General features: G+C 36.5%; 1 protein-coding gene across 1 annotated transcript; it reads right to left on the minus strand.

Annotated features, from left to right (window-relative positions):
* Positions 1-22,514, minus strand: LOC131940651 (protocadherin Fat 4). The gene is made up of 17 exons (XM_059299371.1): positions 22,500-22,514; positions 19,876-19,944; positions 19,220-19,420; positions 17,880-18,011; positions 9,574-9,772; positions 9,227-9,357; positions 8,668-8,874; positions 7,284-7,415; positions 6,904-7,107; positions 6,674-6,799; positions 4,916-5,101; positions 1,854-1,976; positions 1,313-1,498; positions 1,001-1,147; positions 779-870; positions 520-578; positions 1-115 (listed from the first exon to the last, which is right to left on the minus strand). Exons 1-17 carry the CDS (start codon positions 22,512-22,514, stop codon positions 105-107), a joined length of 2,220 nt encoding a protein of 739 aa, XP_059155354.1. The 3' UTR covers positions 1-104.
* Between the last annotated feature and the right edge of the window lie 1,409 nt (positions 22,515-23,923).

The following is a 23,923-nucleotide window of genomic DNA, read 5'->3' on the forward strand; positions in this document are numbered from 1 at the left end:
GCCAGTTCTGCTTATGTATAAGCTTTCTTATATATTTAAAATTAAATTTTACAATGATTCTCACATATTCTGTAAATGTGCAGTTTTTGCTGTCTTCAGCTGCTCTAATCTTTAGCTTGGAGCAAGTTTGTATGGATAAAAAAAAGTTAATATAGTAAAGCCTCTTGTATACTTTTTAAAGAAATTAGCCTACTAATAATCACTAAATCTATAATTATAAAAAAAGATTATAACCATAAAATCAATAGGCATGTTTTCAATTCTTGTTTTCTGTTTGATCTTTTTATATAAAACATGATTTTAATTTTTAGGACTAAAAGATTATTTAAAATAATGTTAACTTACCAAAGAATGTTCTGTAATTAAATTGTTGGAACAAAAATTTGCACAAGTGTTGATCGAGATGAGGTTCCAGGGCAAATGTCAGCATTTACTGACAGTCAAATTTGTTACAAAACAAAACAAACATCTTAACAAAAAAGCAGATTTCAACAAAAATTCATATAATATCAATCTTACCACCCATGGACAATGTTGAATCTTCATCTGCAGTGTCAGTCTTTGTTGTAGTGGGGAAACTAAAAAAAATTAAAGTTACACAACCAGAGGTATTTTCATTTTCTTTCCTGGTACAAATTATCAACAACCAATGTAAAAAAGAAATATAATTTACAATTTTTTTATTTTTTTTATTTCACTCAGCACATTTTTGGTTTTAATTTTTCCTCAAAGAGTAAAAAAGGATTTCCTGACAAAAAATGTTACACCGTTTTCATACCTCGAGTCATTTGAGTTTTGATGCACATTTAATATTACAACAGCAATGTCTGAGAGACGTGGAGTCCCATTGTCATGAACTCTGGCATAAAACTGAAAATAATTAAAATAACCTGATGTAGCTTGAAATAATTTTTTATCATACATTTGTTTTCTAAGATCTTTGTATTAATAAAATATTTAACATAAATAATTTCCAAATTGTAATTCATCAATCCCTTACAAAATATTGTGGAAGTGTGTCAAAGTTGATAAGTTTTGCATTGGGAACTCTAATATTAACAGAGTTTTGATTGTTGATCTCAGCAGTGAATAATGGTTGAGTGTTGGAGTAGGGAAGAAGATCAAACTCCAACTTATTAAAAGGTGGCTGAAACAAAAATACTTAACTATAGTTTTATAAATATAAGCCAAACATGCAGTTTAAAAACAGAAAGCTAATTTGAAGTCTGCAAAAACTATGTTTTACTGACCTCATCTTGGTAATACAATTCTTTAAATTTAAAATGAATTATTTTAAAATACATATCCTTACCAAGTCATCATCTGTTGCAGTCAAAGTTCTCAGCAACTGATTGTTGGTTAGTGGTAGGGTCAGATAAAAGTTGCAGGGAGTGGCCTGCCATTTTGGTGCAAATCTATTTCTTTGTGGAGTTATTGTAACATTGAATGGAGCTGACTGCCTTGTAGGAGTTCCTCTGTCTCTTGCAATCAGTGTTACCTTACAACAAAAAATTTATACACTTAGATTGTAAATACAGATGGTTAGCTTAATATTGGTTAATCACATTGGCCGCCTGAAGCTGAAACAAAATTTACCATACATTTCTATTTTCTAGCTTATTACTAATATAGAGAGTTTAATTGATTGATCTACAATTATTTGAATTTTGGACCAAGACTATAGTAAAATAAAAAGATAGCATTTTTAAAAAAATTTTATTTAAAAATAATTATAGGCATTAAAAAACATTATTTTGGTTATTTCATTTCCCCAACATTAATTTAATTAAAAAAAATAATTAAAATAAAAAATTATTAGTTGCACTGGTACTTTGCTTTAACAAAATACTAACTTGATAACTTGTTGCAGTGTCTAGGTAGACAGGGACCTTGACACTGATGAGCCCTGTTGATTGATCAACCTGGAAGTATTCTCCTCCTGATGTAATGATGTAGTCAATCACATTGTTTGGGGCCTGTAAAATATTTTACTCTATCTCTTTGTAAGACAACAAAATAATCTTTAACAAATCATTTTCCTGCAGAAGCTATCAAAGCAGACTGTGATATATCAATAAAACATACTCTATAAAAATAATATGTATTAGACGGGGAAAGGTGAAATATCTAGGACTGTAGAGAAGGACATCTAGTAAAACTTCACAGTAAGCTGTTAAACGGGGCTTAAATTATGGAGGTCTTCTTTTGTTATCATTGCTTTGAAAAGGTTTGAGTAGGTATTTTGGAAAAAATAAAACAATGCAGACCAACATCTACATATTTATACTAAATAACCTGTGTCAAAATTAGAATAAAACAATCTATTGAAAAGGATGTTGGCTTGAAAATTAACTTTGTAGAAAGTTTAGAGAAACTTAGAACAAACTTTTGATCATGTAGACAAAGAAACTTTGTGGAAATTATTGTGACACTGTGGTTTTCTGCAGGAATAGCTAACATTATAAGAAGTACATTCCAAAATATAGATGCAGCATCATATATAAAGATAGGCTAACATAGCATTTGAGATATATGTACGGGGGAGGTTGAGACCAATAGAGAGAAGAGATAGAGAGAGTGATGATGGTTTTTATTCTCTCACATCCTTGCATCCTCGTTGATACAAGGAGGGTTTACCAGACTTTAACAAACTAAGTTCTAAACACATAAACAATATTAATATGAAACTAAGAATAAAATGTATTAACACACAGTTCAATACATTTATTTACATTCATTGGACTTCACATTGGTTTATAAATGTTCAATAACAATGAAACAATACATATAAGACAAGGCCCATCTTTCGTATTTAACAAAACATCGATGTAATTTCTGAATCACACATGTAAATTTTATCCATTCCTAGTTTTAGCTTCACTACTTGTACTGCTTCAAATACGGCTAAAATCCTTCTATGAATACTCAGTATTGCTCACAACGATCTAGTTTGACACACAAGCGGGAGGAAGATTTCCAGCCATGGTAAAACATCGGCCTCTGGTTCAAACGTCGGGCCACATGTATAAACATCAGGGTAAGGCCACAGAAACAAAAATGATGGCCACAGGATCGAAGCACCTATCCACATTAACAAGACGTTTGGCCACTGGTATAAACATCAGGCCACAGATACAATAAACCAGCCTTCGCTGCCAGCCTTAAGGCTGCCACCATCCAAGGTCTAGAACGTAGTATCTAGCCCCAGTTATGTGTGCGTATTTACCATAGCCACCCTTCCTCTTATATAGGCTAGTTTTGCCCACCCCTTCTCATCTCCCAGACAATTGCGACCACCACCTGCTTGACCCGGACCGACCCGTAGCCTGCCGCCATTGTGCTGGACACTCCATTAAAAGGAAATGTGGAAGCATGCTCATTAACTGACCATCGTGGTCAAGCTAAAGCTGTGATGTATGGCCGTGAGAAACCTGGGACTGGCCAAGGCGATCGCTGGTGCGACGCTGGGTACAGTGAGGCCGGCAGTTTACGACCGGAACGCTCACCGACTGGCCAGCACTGGCCTTGGGAAAGCTAGGATCTGACCGTCCACACCGCTGATTGGATTCACACCGTGGGCGTTGCACAATTGGAGTCCTGGAGACTAGGTTAATAAACGTTGCCTAAAGCCCATAAATTACCTGGTGACATCAAAGACAGACCATCTGTGTAAGACCAAAGCGCCATTTTGTGATGTAGGGTTGGGGGAACATTAACCACCGATTTAGTTATCATAAAACACAACAAAAATATAACACAAAAAAACACACAAAAAACAAGCAAAACATGACAACGAAAAACTCATCCAAAATAGGCCGACATAATATTCAATACATTAAAATATAGCCTGCACCATACAACTATTCTAGTGTATCCTATCCTGAGTGAGCGCCATTAATGAGCAACCTTAGTAACCATTTTACTTAAAGATAAACAATAAAATAACCAGCGCACATATACACCTAGGTTTGACAGGGATGCTTTCTGTCGCCATTTCCTTTTTCATATAGTAATAGACTATCTCATGAAAATACCACAAAAATGGAAAAAAATTGAATTCAATGGACATCTGGAAGATTTGGACTTTGAAAACGACAGTATTTTAATCTCAAAGCAAATGGATTTCATGAAATATATTAATCAAAACAAATAAAAACAGATCTGAAATATTAAGAATAAATTTCAAATAATGCAAAGGTAGCTGAGGTGGAAGAGCCTTAGAAAAAGTAGAGAAGTTTTCATATCTAGGACGTAAAGTAGGTAGGGATGGAGACTCTGCAGCATAAATACAGAAGACAAAAATAAAGAAAGTATAAGGAATTTTGGCATTGCTTAAAAGGCAAATAACTAGTATATAAAGTACATATTTTAACTCTAAAACCTATTATATGGCATTAACAATTAAAGATCAACAAAGGTGTTAGAACTAGCTACCATCTTAAATTTATAAATAACTTGCATGGCAAAAGTTATTTTTATATTAAATATAAAGTTATTTGATCAAGTACCTAATAAATCAGAATGGAAAAAGACTGGACCAAATCCAAGTGGAGCAAGAAATTTGGAAAATAAGATAGAGACATTAAGGAAACCAGAAAAAAGTTTTACCAAAACAAGGCATATCATGGAAGCCACAAGGATTTAGAAAAAGAGGGAGATTTAAAAAGACCTGGTGTAGAAAAAATCGAAAAAGATGAATATTAGAAAGATTTAGAAACAAATGGAAGCATAGCAAATGTCAGAAAATGTAATGTTGTAAATGGTCTATGCTCTGCAGGGAGTTGCAGAAGAATCTTTATAAACACAACCGGAAGAATGTTAGAGAGCACATTTGAAATAGCAGGCGGGCAAAAAGATAAGAATCGAAGCAAAATCTATACACGTATAGTATGGACATGTATGGAAAATCACTTACATATATATCAGCATCTGTGGCAATGACCCTGATCACTGAAGAGGCTGGTGGCAGGTTTTCAAGGATCCTCACACTGTAACTAGTGTTGCCGAAGACAGGTGCTTGCAAGTTGTGGTTGATGCTGACAGGAATGACACACTGGGCCTGTTTAGGTGGACTTCCCTGGTCAGAAACTTGGACCAAAATCTGGACAAAGACCAAAAATGTGACAGTTTGTATTTTAGTTTGGGCCATGGTTTTCAGATGCTGTAAAAAGTATTCTGCACCACACTAGTTGACAAAATTAGCAAAATTAGCAAGCCAACAGCAATGTCAACCAGTGTTTCTTCCTGACTTTTTTCTCGGGGGGGGGGGGGGGGCACTTTAAATTTTCGGGGGGGGGGGGCGGACACTGTTAAAAGTATAAATTTTCTATATAAATTTCATTTCGTTCGGGGGGGGGGGGGGGTAGACTTTCTTTAGGAGGGCAGAGTCCCCCCCCTCCCCCCCCCCCGAAGAGATGCATGAAATAAACTCTGATGTCAACTAGTCTACAATCAATAGGTAAATAAGAAGAATTTGTATTATTTTGATGTATTATTCTCAACTGTCTAAAACAATGTCATATACTCACCTGTTATATCATCTTGTATTTCAAAACATCATACACTAAAACTCTCTCCCCCAAATAAACACATTACTTCCACTTCATAATACATAGGCTAAAGTAGTTTCTAGACCCTTAACCACCCTTCCTGTTATATACCAGTGGGCTATCTCGGTGAACGGAAAAAAATCACAGAAATTAATGGCCGATCGAGGAACAGGTGTCTCTCATTCCGAATCAGGATCTGTATCGTCACTTGATGTTCGAGATAATGCCCAGTCAATATTTACTCACGCTTTTCACAACTGACAACTAAGGTCCCCACGCTGCTTCTTGTCTAACGGTCGGACTGGAGCTCTAGAGTCTCCCAATGGTCATCGGAATCGTGTTTGGCGTCCACTTGCCTGTCATGAATAATGATTCTACCGTAACGTCCAACGGCATGCCCTAACTCAACTTAGACATAAATCACCGTGGGTGTATTCCCATTGTTACGTATCACTCAGGCACCTGCATAGAGCTCGTACCCCTTAACCACTAGCGTGTGCTGATAACATTTCATTAGATTTTAGATTTCCCCTGGCTTGATCATCCCCAATATCTTAGATAAACCCCTTCGGTGTTTGCAACTAGCACCTAATCACATAAACCATTTAATTAGCAAACAAGCTACTATTTTACTTTAGAATAATCAATAGAATACCAGCCAACATTTAAGTTAAATATAATAATTGATACAGTTAGTTAGCATCATTGACCAGCAGGTAGGAGTGAAAGAAAATGTATGGTAAAATGCTTTTTAATGGTCCTAAGAATTGGAGGATTGCCAGAACAGCCACGTAGAAAATACAAATTTCTTAAATATCAGCTTGAGAAGAAACTTGAGATTTTTTGACTACTACCACAGTAACACAAGCCTAATTAAAGAAAGTAATTAAATTTTAAGGAACCCGTATTAAAAAAATTACATTTACATAATGTATATTACATTATTCATTTTTCTTATTAAGAAGTGAATAAACAGTAATATAATTTTTACTAAATTATTTCATTTATCAAAAAACAAGAGAGATTGTTAGAAGTTAGTTTGTACAAAAATGTAGGCCCTATATTGGCCTATACTTATTTTTAAAAGTATCCAAAATACTAGCAATCCAGTTAGCAATCTTTACCTGGTAACTACTGGTGCTGGTTGATGCTAAGTTTCCATCTACAACTATTTCATTATTAGAGTTGAGGCGGAAAAAAACATTGCTGGTTCCATCCCCAATCAATGACACAGTGATATTTCCAAATCTCTGGAGACAGAAGAGTTTCAGGTATAAAGTTACATTTGAATTAAGAGTAAACAAAAAATAAAGTTATAAGTAACTCAAAAACAAAATTTTTAATAAAATCTTACAGAACTAGGGGGATCATTGTCAGAGGCTGTGACACGGAGGACTGTGGTGCCAAGAGCAGCGTCTTCTCTAACAACTGTGGCAGTTGCAGGCGGGCAGTTTGTAAAGTAGGGGGCGTTGTTGTTCCTGGTGATTAAAACTGTCACAGTGGCCAGGCGAGAGTTGTTGCGTATAGGAGTGCCCCTGTCACTCAGTCCCATGGTCCACTGTAGGGAAGACACATTTTTTTTTATTTCAATCTTTTGTAAATTTAAAAAAAAAAAGACCAAAAAATGTTAAAATTGATACTTTTTAAAACTTAATATTTTGTTATTGATTTATATTTTGATTTCTGATTTGAAAAAACAAAACAGTAGTGAGTTGATCAAGTAACAAAACTTACAGTGTAAGAGTTGCTTGTTGCTCCGACCAATGACTTAATTGCTGACATCTCGCCATCTCTGGTCACACGGAAAAACTCAAGAGCAGACTGAGAGGCTGGGCTGTAGTAGAAGTCTACAAGGTTGTGTGGAGGCTGAGTTATAGGAATAAAAGAAAGAACATGGTCATCTACTAGTAAAAATAATACAGGGAGGAATGAACATCATGCAAGCATTATCACATTGATAATTTTATAAGTTATAAAATATTGATGAGTATAAACATAGATTTTAAAAATTATATGATATATGTGATTTAAAGTGTGTATTAAATTGTATTGATTATGCTAAAATACTTTTAAGTATGACTTTTTAATGGGTGAAAATAGAGTCTATAGATAAAACTGATAGTTTAATAATTACCGTTTCACACCATCTTAAAATAAACCGGGAGTGATCTCCCCTAAACTTTCTCGAATATTCTTATATAAAATAACAGGGGATGGGAACTCGGGCTATAGACATGATTTTTAATCCATTTTAAATTCTTAAAGTTTTAAAAATAGAATAAAATCTCGTAGACAAATTAATTGCACACCAAGTGAACGCCAAATAAAAAAGCGCATAATAGTGCGCAATATTATTAGTACTTTAAAAATTTACATTAGTTTTTTGAGAAATCGGAAGTAGCGTAAATTACTACTTCCGGTCAACGGAAATTACTCAAAATTTAACAGAAAGTAGAGAATTAGATCTTTTACTTACATGTGAAATTTCATTTATCTATCTGAAATAGTACTCAAGTTATAGGCTTTTGAAAAATTCAAAGTAGGAAAAGTACCACTTCCGGTTATCGGAAATCGCTCAAAAGTTGATACGGATCTACGATTTTGATAAAATACTTATATATGAAACTTCATCAAACTAGCTGTAACGGTTCTCAAGTAATCGTGTTTACACACGGACAGACAGACAGACAGACACACACACACACAGACATACGGACAAGATTGCAAAATTATGTTTTTCCGTATCAGTGAGGTGTAAAACGTCGAGATTTGTAAAAATCTCGATTTTTTTTTTGCACGATTACAATACTTTCTCTATACTTCGTATATACGAGAAAGTAAAAAAACACAGAAAAACAATGATAATCTAAAACATTGCAATATAAACACAAAATGCCTCATACCATGACAGCATACCCTATAAAACACTATCATAAAAACAAATTATACAAGATGCCAAAATAATACAACCGATCTTACAAAATACACTCATAAAAAAATCCTTTTTCTAAAGCACAAACTGACAAAGCATTTCTCACTATAGCACAAGCATAAACTGCTTGTCATAAATCACAAACCAACACAAAAAAATTTACAGTTCATAAAATTACTAACACACCTGAGAATCACCATCAGTAGCAGACAGGAACCCAAATGGAAAATACAGGTACTGATCTTCTGATATTGTAAAGGTGAAAGCTGGGTTGTTTTGGTCAACAACATTCCAAACAGGCGTGCGCAGGTTTTGGTTGACCGTGATGGTCAAGACTGTTGTGTTACTGAACTTGTGAGGGACCACACCATTGTCATTAGCTTGGACTCTCACCTGATATCGAATACACAATTTATATTTTCACACATTTTTTTAAAGTTATTACAAACCTTGAAAAACAAAACATTTCCAACAGTAGCAAGACTACTTGTGTTAAATTTAGAATCATTGTCCATGGACAGAACGATAAAACACACACCCATTCACCTCTTTCTGCAAATTTTTTTTAACTAAATATATCCTTTCAAAAATTAATTTCAGCAAAGAAATGAGTTCATATGAAATAAAATACATTAACTAAAAAAATGTATCTTTTTAAATCGAGTAGGCCCCTATATAGTTCCAAAACACTGATATTTAATGTTAAGACTTGAAATTAATTATCTAACACTTTATTAGAACCTACATAGTAAACACTTGCTCCATAATTGGCTAAAGAGCTCTTTAGTGTGATTTCACCAGTATTAGAATTTATCTGAAAGAGTCCAAAAGAATCTCCATCCCCAATTATCTGGTAATCCACCCTTTCATAAGTGTTCTGTAAAATAAGAGCATTTTTTCAATCAGTTAAAATAGATTTGTAGAAGACTAATTTCAACAATACATTTTGGCAAAAAGATATTTACACACATTTTAATACTCAATTCAGTTTGGCAGAAGTAAAACTAATTTCAACGTTTAATAAAATTTGACAAAAAGATGGAGAAGTAAAACTAATTTTAATATTCAATTTGACACACAGAAATAGTCTCATCACTCGATCAGCATCTGTTGCTGTTACAGCTGTTACACGTTGCCCAACTTGCAGGTTGGCATCAATCACTTGATTGTAAGCAGCCATATTGATAAACTGTGGCGAGAATTTATTTCTGTACACACTGACTGAGACGGTAGCTGTAGTTGTAGACACTTTAGGGTTACTGATGTCACCGTCCCGAGCAATAATATTCAACTGGTAAGTAATACAACACATTTAATTAACATACATGAGAATGCTTACAAACTTGTTTAACAGAATAATTAACACACGATTTTAAAAATATTAGTGTAATAAGCCTATATGACAGCTGATATTCTTATAATTCTTTATCTTATAAATATTAAAAATATATATATTTTTTAGTTATGGCTTGAAATGCAATAGAAATATAACTTTACTAGTCGACCCGCGGCGTAACATACGCCTCTGTTTAGTGACCGAAGACTTCCTGATAGACACAGCTGTCCAAATAGGGTGAGTTTGGGCAAACGATTGTAAGTGAATGAAAAGAAAGAACTCTGGAGAGAGCAACATACAATAGTCCATGAGTGAAAAAAAACAGGTTTTGGAAGTTACAGGCATATCTTTTTGAATGTTTGGCCCTGTGCTTTATACATTGTCATTGCTGAGGCTAATCTAACAGGGAATTGTCTGCGCGTAATGGTAAAAGGCAAATTTGTGAGGTTTGTGAGGAAGCATGACGACCAGAGTTTCTTCCAGGCATCTCTTCGGGGGGGGGGGGGGGGGGGGGAGAAATCTACTCCCCCCCCCCCCCCCCGAGCCTGGATCTCCATAAAGGGAATAGCAGTGGATAAACCAATAATCACGTTGTGCAGGAGGTTTCCCGTCTTCCCATACAAAGATAGCAGCAACATCAGTTTGACAGGAGGGTGCGTTGTACCTTCTCATATCCAGAGTTGGAGTTTCCATGAATACAATTCGTACAGTAGTAATAGGGTTACTATGAGAGATAATGTCGAGCATTTGCATGTACGATTTAGCAAAGGGGTTAACCTGTCGTATCATTTCGCCTAGTTGCAACAACAACATATCACTGCTAGTGCTGTTACAATCGTTTTGCAAACGTTTAGTGGTAGCCTCAGCAGAATCGAAGATATATAGTTGACCGTATCGAGGGGTCGTGTTAGGATTGGTGTACAAAGGAGAGAGTTGATGATAAATTTAACCGCGGATTCGGAAAGCCTTAAGGTCCATGGCCTGGTGGTTGAGCAATGTGGGCGCCCATTGATGCGAAAGTTAAAGCAGAGTTGTATTCCTTGACATGATCACAGAAATGGGACAGCGGATCCTTGCCACTCAAAGGATTTGTAATAAAGGAGGAGTTTGGGATAGCGGTGGCAAAGACACTTTGCCGTTATAACAACACTTAGTGTAATGTCCGGATTTGTTTACGTCTGATGACCAATGAAGAGCATTGCAAGAAGTACATAGTGCTGTAGGTAGTCCAATGTTATGGTCCTCGATGGAAATGACAGTGTGTTCTTGAAACGCAGAGGAAAGTTGAATGTGATGAATGTGTAAGTGGTTTGCGAGCAGTGTTCCCTCTAAGCTGCGCGGCTGCGCGGCCGCGCAGCACTTTCAAATGTGCCGCGCAGTCATTTTCTGATGCCGCGCACAGATTATCAGAACGTCGGGCAAGTCTGATTCACTAAAAAAAATTATGGTCAGTGGCTTGAATTAAGCGACATTTTTAGTACCTGTTTTGTTAAACGAACAGTCTTTGTGTTTTGGGGCCTCGACCAAACTGATACTTAAAGCTTGTGACCCCTGGGGGAGGGGGTGACCTCGGTTGTCATACCACAGGTCTAGTTAATGACTTAACTCTCAACTGAGCGGGGCGGGTACCGATGTGATGTCTGGGTGACCCTCCCTCTGCTTGATTTAATGGTTTACCCCAAAACTGACCGTAAAAGGGATTGTGGCTAGTAGCTGACCATGCAAGGTTTTATTTTCTATTGTCACTGCCCTCCCCCATCTCCCAACCCCACCCACCTCCTTGATACTATGACGGTTTATCCAAGTCAGATGCAAATTCTAGGTTACTTAAGGTGGATGTGTTTTACTCTGTTTGGTTTAAGGATTTATATACTGTATATCCAATTCTTGGGATTATTACGTGCACCTGGATCGAACTGTTTCAGTATTCACAGACTGGTTTAGTAAATAAGGAATAAAAGTTAACTACTCAGTGCTTTTTTGATAATGTTGAAAAGAAAAATGTGTGTAACAAGCGGTAAAACAATGCAGCAAAAAAAAAAACTGAAATCATTTAAACTGGAATGGCTCAAAGTTAAAGTAACAAGCGATACGCCAGATTCTAAGAATGTTTCAGTTGAATTAAGAAGCATCTATGAATATTCCGATGAGATTGGACTGAAGTGTAAGTTCTGTGCTGCTAATACTTGTAACAAAACCAACAAAGACAACGAATTTGTCACAGGAAAGCGTTGGGAATCATGGAAGCTTGACTACTGTAAACGTCATTTACTGTATCGTGTTCACGAAGAAAATGTTGCGATTTTGTACAACCGCTCAAATGGGACTGGTCTTAAACGTCTGCTGATTGAAACTAACACTGAGCGAGAAGAACGATTTGAACAAAATGAGCGCCAGCGGTCAAACGAGGATCAAGTTCGAATTCTAATGGAAAATGTTCTTCTCGCCATTAGGATGAACTCCTCGATGCTGTCGGTACAACTGATTCATAACCACATGGTGAAGTATGTTTCTATACCAGACAGTTGGCAGAACTTCGAGTAGCATCGTTATACACGCTTATAGTTGATGAAAGTACTGACATAACAGTACATAAAATGCTAATCTTTTATTTTAAATTTCGTCCAGTCAATTCTTTATTCTACAAAACCGTTTTTGGCGGAATAATTCAGCTTACCGCATGTGATGCCTCAGCTCTGGAGGCAGCCATAACACAGTACTACACTGAACATCAACTTGACATGAACCGCATGGTAATGAAAACATCAGACGGGGCATCGGTTATGTTAGGCCGTAGGAAGGGATTAGCTGCTTTACTGAAGGCTAAGGTCCCCCATCTTGTTGAACAGCACTGTGTTGCTCATTGAGAAGACTTGGCACTTTCTGACGCTTGGAAAGATGTTAACTTGTTTAAAAATATTGAGGTTCTCTTACTCACGGTTTACACCTTATTTAGTCGATCTTCGGTTAAAAAGGGCGCACTTGAAAAATTGGCCAAGATGCATGATTTGGATGTAATTTCTTTTCGACCAATTCATGAAGTTCGTTGGTTGTCACGTCGCTTTCCTGTCAGTGCTTTTGTTAGAAATCTTGATGTTTTAGCTGCTTACTGTGAAGAACAAGTCCAAGACTACAATGATCCTGTTTGTTGTTATGTTTTGAGATCATTAAGAGATCCCCTGTATCAAGTTGCGCTTTATACCGTTAATGATGTATTAACTGAATTAGCTAATCTATCAATGTTGTTGCAGCGAAGTAATTTATCATCTATTGAAGCACATCAATTTTGCAAAATAGAAGCACAATACCTGAGTGAAGATATATATTGGAATGATAAAGCCAAGAGAATTTTGAATGAAAACGTAGGAATCGGCACAAGACAAATCACACAGTTTATACGATCAGTCTGCGATCATTTAAATGTAAGGTTTCCAGGAGATGAACTGCAGTTTTGGTCAGCTTTTGATCATACTGGTTTAAAAAATTGTGCATTTGAGTTTGGCGTCAAAGAGATCAAACAACTGTGCGTTAAGTGCAAAGACTTGTTAAATGAAGAGTCATTTATCACGCAATACAATGACTTCAAATTTCAGATCAGTGAAAAACTCAAATCAGGTTCAGTAAATTCACTAACTGAAATCGCAGGAGTTACTTTAAACGATGAACAATTTAGCTCATTGGCAAAGTTAATTGACATATGCTGTACTTTTCAAGCATCCAGCGCTGATTGCGAGCGAGGTTTTAGTCTTATTAAAGTGCAAGCACGAAATAGACTTGAAGTCGCACATTTGGAGAATCTAATGCGAATTAAATTATATCTAAATGCTGGAGAGGATGTGGATTTAAACAAAGCATATAAGGTGTGGAAGCAATGCACGGTTAGACGCGAGAAATTGCAATAAATGCCCCTGAAAGGTTAGCTAATTTTGTTTTCAAGTCAGCTTTTTAAAATGGTTAACATGTTAAACTGTTGTATTTGTATTACCGTTACGGTATTAACATTATTAACATATGATTGCATTACACTAACATAGTAAGTCGACCATATAACATGTTGTCTAAGTATAACTCTGAAAGTTTCTGTTGTGTATTTTATTTTATTTTGATGGGATTCGTATCTTCTTTTAATTGCATACGTTTCACTAGTCCTACACATTATACTATTAATTTATATCAAAATGCATGCCTTCATTACTCTGCTTAATTGCAAGCCTAAACATACATATAAAGTTGCCCAAGTCATTTTTAGCACCGCGCACACAACATATTTTTTGCACACACACTCTGGGTCCTTAGAGGGAACATTGTTTGCGAGAAGATGTGACTGTTTGAAAGAACGTTTGCAATGTACACACTCAAAGAAGGATTTCGTCAAGGCATGTGTTTTCAAATGGTTAATAAGATATCTGCATGCGTAAAACTGTCGCAAATTCTGCAAAGAAATGTAAAATGTGTTTCTACATGTAAATGTTTAGTTTGTAAGTGCTTCATAAGAGTGCGAGTTGTTTTGAAGCATTGCTGGCAATGTTCACATTGCATCATTCGTTCAGTGGAGTGTGTTTGAAATGTGCTTTGAGATATCTCTGTAGTCGGAAGGTTTTGGTACAAATGGTGCATTTAAAGTCCTCTGTCGAACGAGTTTGTTGAATGGAATTTAAAAAAAAAATGTAAGTTGAGATAATGTTTTCGTGAGAACTGTTTTGAGCAAATGTTGCAATGAAAACCCGGCGTTTGTAAATGTTCATCAGCAACATGAGAGTGGGAAGGTGACGTCACATCAGTGTGGAGATCACATGGGTGAGTAATGTTGGTGCACATGCCGGCGTTGTCAGCGGATGGCACCAGAACGTCATCAGTGTGTTTGTGACAGGCAAGAGAACTTCGTAATGGCCATGTTTTGTTTGCCACCCCCCCCCCCTTTCGTGAAAGTAGCGGTCCGTGACGACAGTTTACAGACGACAATGAAAATATCAAGTAGAACTTGTTACCTCCCCTTAGTTTCAAATCGTTCAAAACTAAATTATCTGACCCTAATAGCCATTACTAATAGCCGGCTCTACGATTGTAAACATTCGGGGTGAACTACAACTTACCAGACTGGTAGGGTGGAGGTGGAGAATTATATATATAGATTTCTATTTTTCAGCAATTCGTATTTTGTGAATTCGACACTACCAATGCTGCGACTGAAAATATTTTGATTTAGAACACTGTCAGTAGCTAGTGAAGGACGATTATCCTCAGCCTCACTTTCCACTCCTCTTTTATTTTCTACTTTTCAGTAATGTATAATTTGTGAATTCGACACTACCGTCCTTCCCCCCCCCCCCTCCCACACCCCGCCCCCGTGAAAGCAGCCGTCTGTGACGACAGTTTGAAAACTGTCGTCACAGACGACAATGAAAATATCAGAACTTCTTACCTCTCCTTAGTTTCAAATTTTTTGAAAGCTAAATTAGCTGCCCCCAGAGCCGGCGTTAGGAGTACGCGGGGCCTAGGGCCAACAATCCGCGCGGGGCCTTTTATTTTTCCATTGGTGTCTAAAACATCAACAGTGAGGCGGGTTTTTTTTCTTCTCAACGCGAATTAATATTTTTAACGATATATATGCTATTTTTAAGCTGCTTATCAATATCGTATATTAGTTTTAACATAAAGGCACTGATAAAAAAATAATTTATTTACTTAGAAGTGCTTTTGAAACGTTGCTTGTTTCTCTTAAAGCTTTTTGTTTGAAAAATAAAAATAAAACAGATGTAAGTTCGAGACGCGCATTAAAGAGACGATGAACGTCAGCTTCAAACCTAATTTTTTTACATTAATGTTTATTTATGAAAATCTTACCAGTACGTTCACAAACGAAGATCTACTTTTCTTGCCTTTCGTGAGGAAAATTCCTTGATTATATCATCATAGTCCAAATTGGAGGCAATGTCTTTTTCTATTGACAGAATCGACACGGCGCAGAGCCTGCCCTGGGACATCGTTGATACATGTTCCCAATTACCCGAATCTTTTACGATCATTGGGAATGAATTATTTTCGACAGAATCATTTTTAGAATGGCCGCTTTATTTGTGCCTATTGTCTAAGTTCGTTGGGATTGCAGCTGACAATAAACGACTCGAGGATTCATTATTCCGTCATCACCACAAATGGTAGTACTCTTATTGTAGTCCTTTTTGTTACGTTCTACATTTGCGACATTGGAATCCACAACCAAATCAAAAAGTTTTTGTTGTTTAACTACTTTCTTTGGATTGTGTATGTACTTGTCAAACGCACCTGCTTGTGTTTTTTCCAAATTCTTCTTTTAAATTGCGTTTCCTCGCTTTTGATGCACCTGATTCATACTTGCGAAATCTATTTCTGTCTCTTGTAGCCATGGTGTTGAGGAAAAATAGTGAAATCACTTTGAAGCAACGAGTGATAGTATCGATATTTTCTCAATTTATCGAGTGTTAACAACTGCGTGCAGAGTGTGTGGATGCTGGGAAAATAGAAAAAACATTGATAGATTTCGGACCAAGCTTGAATCGTGAAAAACACTGTTTACGGCTATAGATATCTAAATGAAATGACTCTCAAATTTAATCACGCACGCTCAGTAGGGTGGAACACTGGGGTGGGTGACAGTTGGTGGGCTGAGGTAAAGGATAACTGTACATTTCAATCTATGGGACGCCAAACCCTAAGAAAAAAATCTCCCAGTTCGAGTACTACGTTACTGGATCTCTGACTGCAGCCATTCAAGAGAAGGTGCGTGTTTATAGAGCGCCCACGGATTTCATTACCGTTAAGAACGCGTTCTCACAAGAGAAGGTCCGTGTCTATAATTAGAAAGTGAACTATGTGACAGCCAGCTTCATGTTATTTATGAGTTTCACGACGGCATGCTCAGACTTCCGGTAATTTAGACGTTTGAGAAATCAGGAGAACTTTACCAGAAAACGATTTCGGCCCGATGTATCAAAATGTATAGACATTATAATTTGCTTGGTATCTCTACAGTATTTTAAAACCAAAATCACTATGGTCTTAACTATTATACTGGATATCCTTACAAATAATTAAAATAAACATGTGCTTAATCACTCTACGAATACCGTTAAAGTTTACCAAAATGAATATGGACATAATTTGTGTATAAAGCCCTTCAAAAATATAAAATGAATTAAATAAAAGTATAATGTATTTAAAGATGACAGGACAATATATAAAATGAATATGATCAGAATTACTGTAGGGATGCCTTTCAAACGTATCGTAGTGAATAAGCATAATTACATAAAAGATGTCCTTACTACTACTGTATAAATTATGGATTTTAGGGATAAACACTCTGGATGCGAGGGACATGTCCACATCCGCTCCCCCCCCCCTCCTCTGCAAGCCATCATCAGGTCACTGACTGTTTACTTCAGGCACCCCGCCTGCTCACTAAAAAAAACGTCTTCATCGGTCCGAATACAATAGGGTATCTCATTACGTGTTTTCCCTATTTTACCTCCCATGTCATGTCGGGGGCTAATTCGCAACCGCCATCACCAATTACCTCAGGTCAAAAGCGAGTCGACACTAAGCGAGGTGTGACACTAATGTGTTCGTATCGACTGACGGTCTGTCCCAATTCATGTTTGGGATAACTAACTAACATCAGCCGTGGCCTCAGTTATAACAATCAACAATTTCGGCCATTTTTCTTTTCAAATTCGATTCAGCAAATATTATTTAAGTTTACAAACTAATTCAGACAACAATGGCGGTGCTGAAACGCGGAGCCTTTTCAAGCGCGGGGCCTGGGGCGGCCGCCCCGTTTGCCACCCCTAACGCCGGCACTGTCTGCCCCTAACAGCCGTTACACTGTAAACATTCGGGGTGAACCACAGCTCACCAGACTGGTGGTGTGTGGGTGGTAGCTATAAGCCTAGAGAACAGGGTAGGAACGGCTAAGCCATTACGTGGTGGTGTCTTGTATGGTCCCCATGTAGAGAATTATATATACATAGATAGATAATGATTATTTAATTAACTGAGATAACTTTAAGCAGCCAAATCTTACTGTGTACTGCTGAACATTGTCTTGAAGTAGTGATGAGCGGATCCTTATAATCCCAGAGTCAGTGATCACTTGGTAATACATCAGGGCTTGATTGTCACCAACTAGGTAGTAGCTCACTTTGCCAGCATCACCCTGATTGATGGATACAGAGGTAGGTTGTAATAAGGTAGACTATAAAAAAGCATACGACAATAATACAGCAGGCAATAATTATGTTAAATAATAGGTAACCGAAATAGTAGATTTTAAGAATGCCCTATATGTGAGGGGCTGGAGAGTGTCCTATTATTATTATCTGTTGATTGAGATGCGAATGTACCGTTTCATTTTCTGTCACAAACTGTTCATGTTTTTTTGTTAAGTAGGCCAGAATTATTGCGCCACTGTTTGGCTGTTTATGTCTATGTCTACTGCTAGTTGGTGTATATTTTGTTTAAATTGTTATTGATATTTTTATTAAGCGTCTTTTTATAAAATTCTGGCTAATGTTTCATGATGTGTTTTGATAAGTTGTATCCCTTGGGCTTATGTAGAGACAGGGATGGTTTTTTTTTATACTTGACCCACAGTTATTTGTTCACTCCTGGCTGTTGGGTTAGGTGGTGCATGTCATTTTATTTTAGAACTGTTTCAGTACTATTTTAATGGCATTAAATTTGTGTATTTATCTTTTCAGTTTTGAAGTCCGATTGGGTGTTTGGTCATATTTTGTTTCGTTTAGTATTTAATTGTCCCTTTTAGTCTTTTTAAAAATCTTTTTTGATATTTGGTTTCATTCTTTCTGCTTAATAAATTTTATAAACTATTAGCTTTTTTGTGTTATTTTAGTTTAGATTAAGGTTAGGGTTTAATCTGTCTGGGTTTAGCTGAACCTGCACTTATCGGATAGTTTATTTAGATAAGCCTAGGAAGGTAGAAATTAGTTATCCCCCTTAAGGGCTTACATATACAGTATTTCAACAGTATGTATACAAAATGAAATAGCAAAGAACTACTTGAAAAAAAATATAATATAGAAATTATAAACTACAGGAGTAACAGATATTTTGATGTTCTCCTTAATTGGATCAAGGAACATAATTGGTTACTTTTCTTATTGCATTTTTTTAAACATATGTTTAAAGTTGAAATTTCTATTTAAATTTTATCAGATTTTTTTTTGTTTAGAGCCCGATTAATTTTTTTTTATAAATCTATATTGTCTGCTACATAAGTTACAGAAATTTACTGTTTATAGTGTACATTTTAAAATTAATGCAGTTTTAGGCACTCCATAATTAGATGTTTTTAGCCGATATGCACACAAAGTGAATAAGTTAAATTAGAATGAAAAGTCTTACAAGGTCCCCATCTGTAACAGTGACAGTGTGAATGTCGTAGTTGAAACCAATGTGTTCAAGTATCTCAACACTAGCGATGTAGTTGGCAGCAGAACCAGGCACCACAAACACTGGGCTTTGAAGATTTCCATTGACAGTCACCCTGAAGACATTGTAGGATGAGAGGGCTGGATTTCCTCCATCATAAGCTCGAACTGCAATCTGAAATATTTTTATTTTAAAAATAATTATAATAAAAATTTTTATTAACAAGGGATTGTAGGTCTACAACTGAAACAGAAAGTTATTAAATTTTAAGCCAACTCATAATCTATCTCGATAAGAAATCTAGTAATCTTATATTTAGTGTGGTAAAGTAGCCTAGTAACTGAATGTGACGATGTTAAGATTTTACACTTTCTAGGCTGATAACCTTGCAGCAATAAAAATAGAAAAATTATAAAACAGATTGATAATATTTTACCAAAAATTATTTAAACAGACTCCTTTAATAAAAAATCAATAAATTACATTGTGTAAGTAGAGATATTCTAAAACTAATTTACTTTCATATAATCTATGTGAAGTTTTAGATAGTTATGTTCTTAGCCCTTACTGTGTATGAGGCATCAGCCTGACTTGCCATGCCAGTGGCCAAAGTAATGTCTCCTTGTCACTGAGTTGATGGCAAAGATATTTGGCACAGATTGTCGAACAATCTCATATCTCACAACATTGAAGGGGGCCTGAAAATATAGTTTTAGACATTTTAAACTGGTTACAAATTTTGATATATGTTCCAAATCAACAAAGTAAACAAATTTTATTTGTTACCTGTGTAATAGATTGTTGTTTCTATTATGATACACTGGACAATAGAAGCCATGTTGACGTATCTAGCTTTATTCGAAACCGGAAGACACATGACATGCAAGGGACATCACTCAAAACAACATTATTAATATAAGACTAATACAAGAAGAGTGAGTTCCCTTGACTTCACAATTCTCAATATATTACATCCCTTTACCCTTAGTAAACAACAACACAGCTCTCAATAGAACAAATGATAGTATCCTAAAATCACCAAATATATTGCAACATGAACATTATATGATTTGAATCATTTGGTAGATTACATCCTTACAAACAAATGCAAAATATGCCACAACATAATTAAAATACAAAACAATGATGTCAAAGTCCTCTTAACTTTTACTATCAAAGGTCTAACTTATCTGGGACTTTGATTGTCCGGTTTGACCTTCTCAGTGGCTGTTGAGTTGGTGACTCAAGATTCTTCCCATCTGGACTCTCTAGCTCAGGAGGTCCAGGATCTAAATCATTAATTCCAGAATTTACATTTTCTGACTCTAGAATACTTGGTTCACTCATATCAATAGAACTTGGTTGTGGAACAAACTGAGTTGGTGTGAACTGGTCAGATCTGTTGGGATTGACAGATTCACACTTATTATCTGCACAAGTTATTTTTAACTGGTCTGCATGTCTACGGACAATAAGTCCATTATTTGTTTTTACTTTATAAGACACAGGTCCTGTACGTTGAACAACTTGACCTGGTATCCATTTTCCCCCTCTCCCATAATTTCTCAGATACACATTATCATTAACTCCAATTTCTCTTTCAATGGATGTTTTGTCATGATTTAATTTTTGTGTATGTTGATGTTGTGAAACAGACCTTTGAACAGTTGGATGTAGTAGGTCAAGGAGAGTTTTAATTTTCCTACCACACAGCAATTCGCATGGTAAAACACCTGTTGTTATATGAGGAGTTGTGCGGTATTTGGCTAAGAACCTGTTTACTCTTTCATTCTTACAGTACTCATATACTTTTATCAAGCACTCATCTTTTTGTGTTTCTCCCTTAACATCATTCACATTTATATTGGAGTTATCCATGATAGTGAAAAGAACAAATACATCTTCTGGTACATAACTAAGGCTTTGGTTTTTTAAAGGTAAACGACTAAGACTATCTGCACTATTCTCAGATCCAGGTTTGTATTTCAATTCATAATTGTATGCGGCTAGTGTGATAGCCCATCTTTGAACCCTTGTGAGGCATGCTCAGGCAGGGGTTTGTTTTCCCCAAATAAACCCAGCAATGGCTTGTGATCTGTAAAGATGGTGAACTCCCTACCAAACAGAAACTTTTGAAATTTCTTAACACCAAAAATGATGCCTAAGCCTTCCCTATCTAACTGAGAATAATTTTTCTCAGCCTGGTTCAAAGATCTACTGGCAAAAGCAATGGGTCTGTCACCATTTTCATCTATGTGGGATAAAACTGCTCCTACACCATCTGGTGAAGCATAACATGTTAAGATAAGTCTTTTCCCTGGGTCATAGTAAGTTAGCAAAGTGTCAGAAGACAAAGCTTCTTTTGCTGCATTAAAAGCAGCATCTTGTTGTTTACCCCAGTGCCAAGTTGCATTTTTCTGCAGCAGCTTGTACAGTGGCGATAGTTTACCAGACAGATTCCCTATGAACTTCGCATAGTAATTTATCAAGCCCAAAAAAGCTCTTAGCTGTTGGGTATTTTCAGGTTTGGGTGCTTCTTTAATGGCTTTTGTTTTCTCAGGTTGAGGTCTGAGACCCTGTTTGCTCAAATTATAACCAAGAAAACTAATATCTGTCAGTATGAATTGACATTTATCTTTGTTTATCTTTAAACCCTTTTCACCAACTATTTTCAAGACTTTATCAAGTGTTTTAAGATGTTCAGTGTCATTCTTACAGTTTATATATACATTGTCAAAGTAAACACAAACATTTGGAATGTCCTGAAAAATGCTGTCCATGACAGCCTGGAAAATTCCAGGGCTAGATGATATACCAAAACATAGTCTTTCATATAGGTAGAGTCCCTTATGTGTGTTTATTGTCGTATAGACTTTTGAATCTGGATGCAGTTCTAGTTGAGTGTAAGCATGACTAAAGTCTAATTCAGTGAATTTGTCTCCTCCTGCTAAATTCAAAGAAATTTCCTCAATGTTAGGAATAGGGTACCTATTTAGCTCTATTTGCTTATTCGGTGTAACTTTATAGTCTCCACAAATTCTTACAGAACCATCCTTCTTTAACACTGGCATAATGGGCGTTGCCCAATCGGAATAGTCTACCTTCTTTACGATGCCATTAGATTCCAATCTACTTAGCTCATTTTCAATTTCATCCCTCATTGCATAAGGTGGAACTCTAGCTTTGCAGTATCTTGGATTTGTGTCTGTAATGCTTATCTTCACTGCCCTATCATTGAGTAATCCTGAACTACCAAAGACACCTTCATTTTCAGATATAACTTTATCTATTTAAGTAAAACTAGATTCTCTTGCTTTGTTCACTGAAAATATACTCCCCCAGTCTAACTTAAGATCAATTCACCAGTTCCTACCCAGTAATGGTGGTCCATTTCCTTCAACCACAAGAAGAGGAAGTTTAACACTTTGACCATTACAGCTTACATGAACCATACACTCTCCTATCACCGGAACATTGTCACCTATGTATGTTGTTAGGCTCTTGTGACATTGTTGTAGAGGCACTGATCCTCCTGTGACAGCGTCAAAGTCCTTCTTTGTGATGACGGATAGAGGTGCTCCCGTGTCAAGTTGGAAGATGATGCTCTTACCGTCGATACAAACTGGTACATTGATGGGAGCATGACTTGTTAATTTCACAGAGAACAGGTTGAACTCCGGCTGCGAATCAGTTTGAGCATTTTCACTGGTAGAGTGGTTCATTGGTTGGGTTAGTTAACATAGTGCTGCCTTTGGTTGCGGTACTGTCCTGACTGTCTAGATCTAGCAACAGACGAAGACTTTGCAAAGCAGGCCTTGGCAATTTGACCTTGCTTACTGCACTTAAACAAGTCGCTGACTTGAACTTGCATCGATGAGATGCATGGGGACCGTTGCATCGATGACATTTTTTGATAATTATTACTAGATTTAGATCTTGGATTTGAACGTGCAGGCTGTTTAGCATAAGTTGAAATGCGCTGATGGGGTTGGTGTTTGTTGACTAACCTGCTGTCTACTGCATGGATCCCTGAGGGCGCCAGAGATCTTGCCGCATCGGATGACTGCTGGAATGAAGTTGCAAGTTGTATTGCTTTTTCCAATGTTAGATCTGACTCGAGAAGCAACTTTCTTTGAACATCAGGGCTGTTTACACCTGTCACAAACTTTTCACATAGTCTGTCAGACAGCGTGTCCCCGAATTCACAGAATTCACTTAGATGACGTAAAGCAGCAACATATTCTGATATTGATTCGTTTGGTTGACGAGTCCTACCGTCAAATCTGGCTCTACACAGGAACTTGGGTGGTGCGGGCGCATGGTGGTCTGTTAGCAGTTTGCTCAGCTCGTTAAAGCTCTTGGTAGCTGGACTAGCTGGTGCGCATAAGTCCTTTAATAGCCTAAATTGTTGAGGCCCTATGACTGTTAACAAAACAGCTCTCTTTTTGGCTTCTATCGTCACGTCGTTAGCTTCAAGGTAAAAGCTTAACCTATCTAGATAATCATGAATGGTTTCGTCATTCGAATTAAATTCTTTTATCTGGCCATACAGCGCCATTATCCTAGAAATACTTAGCCAATATGCTCAAGCAAGCTTCTTTTTAAGTAAGCATGTGCTCTTTCTAGTGGATTGATTTATCCTCGTCGCCAAATGTAATAGATTGTTGTTTCTATTAT

The sequence above is a fragment of the Physella acuta genome, unplaced genomic scaffold (assembly GCF_028476545.2).
Source record: "Physella acuta isolate Inbredline_101_S28 unplaced genomic scaffold, ASM2847654v3 ptg000023l, whole genome shotgun sequence".
Lineage (NCBI taxonomy): Eukaryota > Metazoa > Mollusca > Gastropoda > Physidae > Physella > Physella acuta.

Excerpts from the sequence above, each read along its gene's own strand:
- LOC131940651 (XM_059299371.1), bottom strand. Across the intron at positions 18,012-19,219 it reads CTGTTACAGATGGGGACCTT|GGTGATGCTGGCAAAGTGAG; the intron begins GTAAGACTTTTC and ends TCCATCAATCAG. Across the intron at positions 9,773-17,879 it reads ACAATGTTCAGCAGTACACA|TTGAATATTATTGCTCGGGA; the intron begins GTAAGATTTGGC and ends ATTACTTACCAG.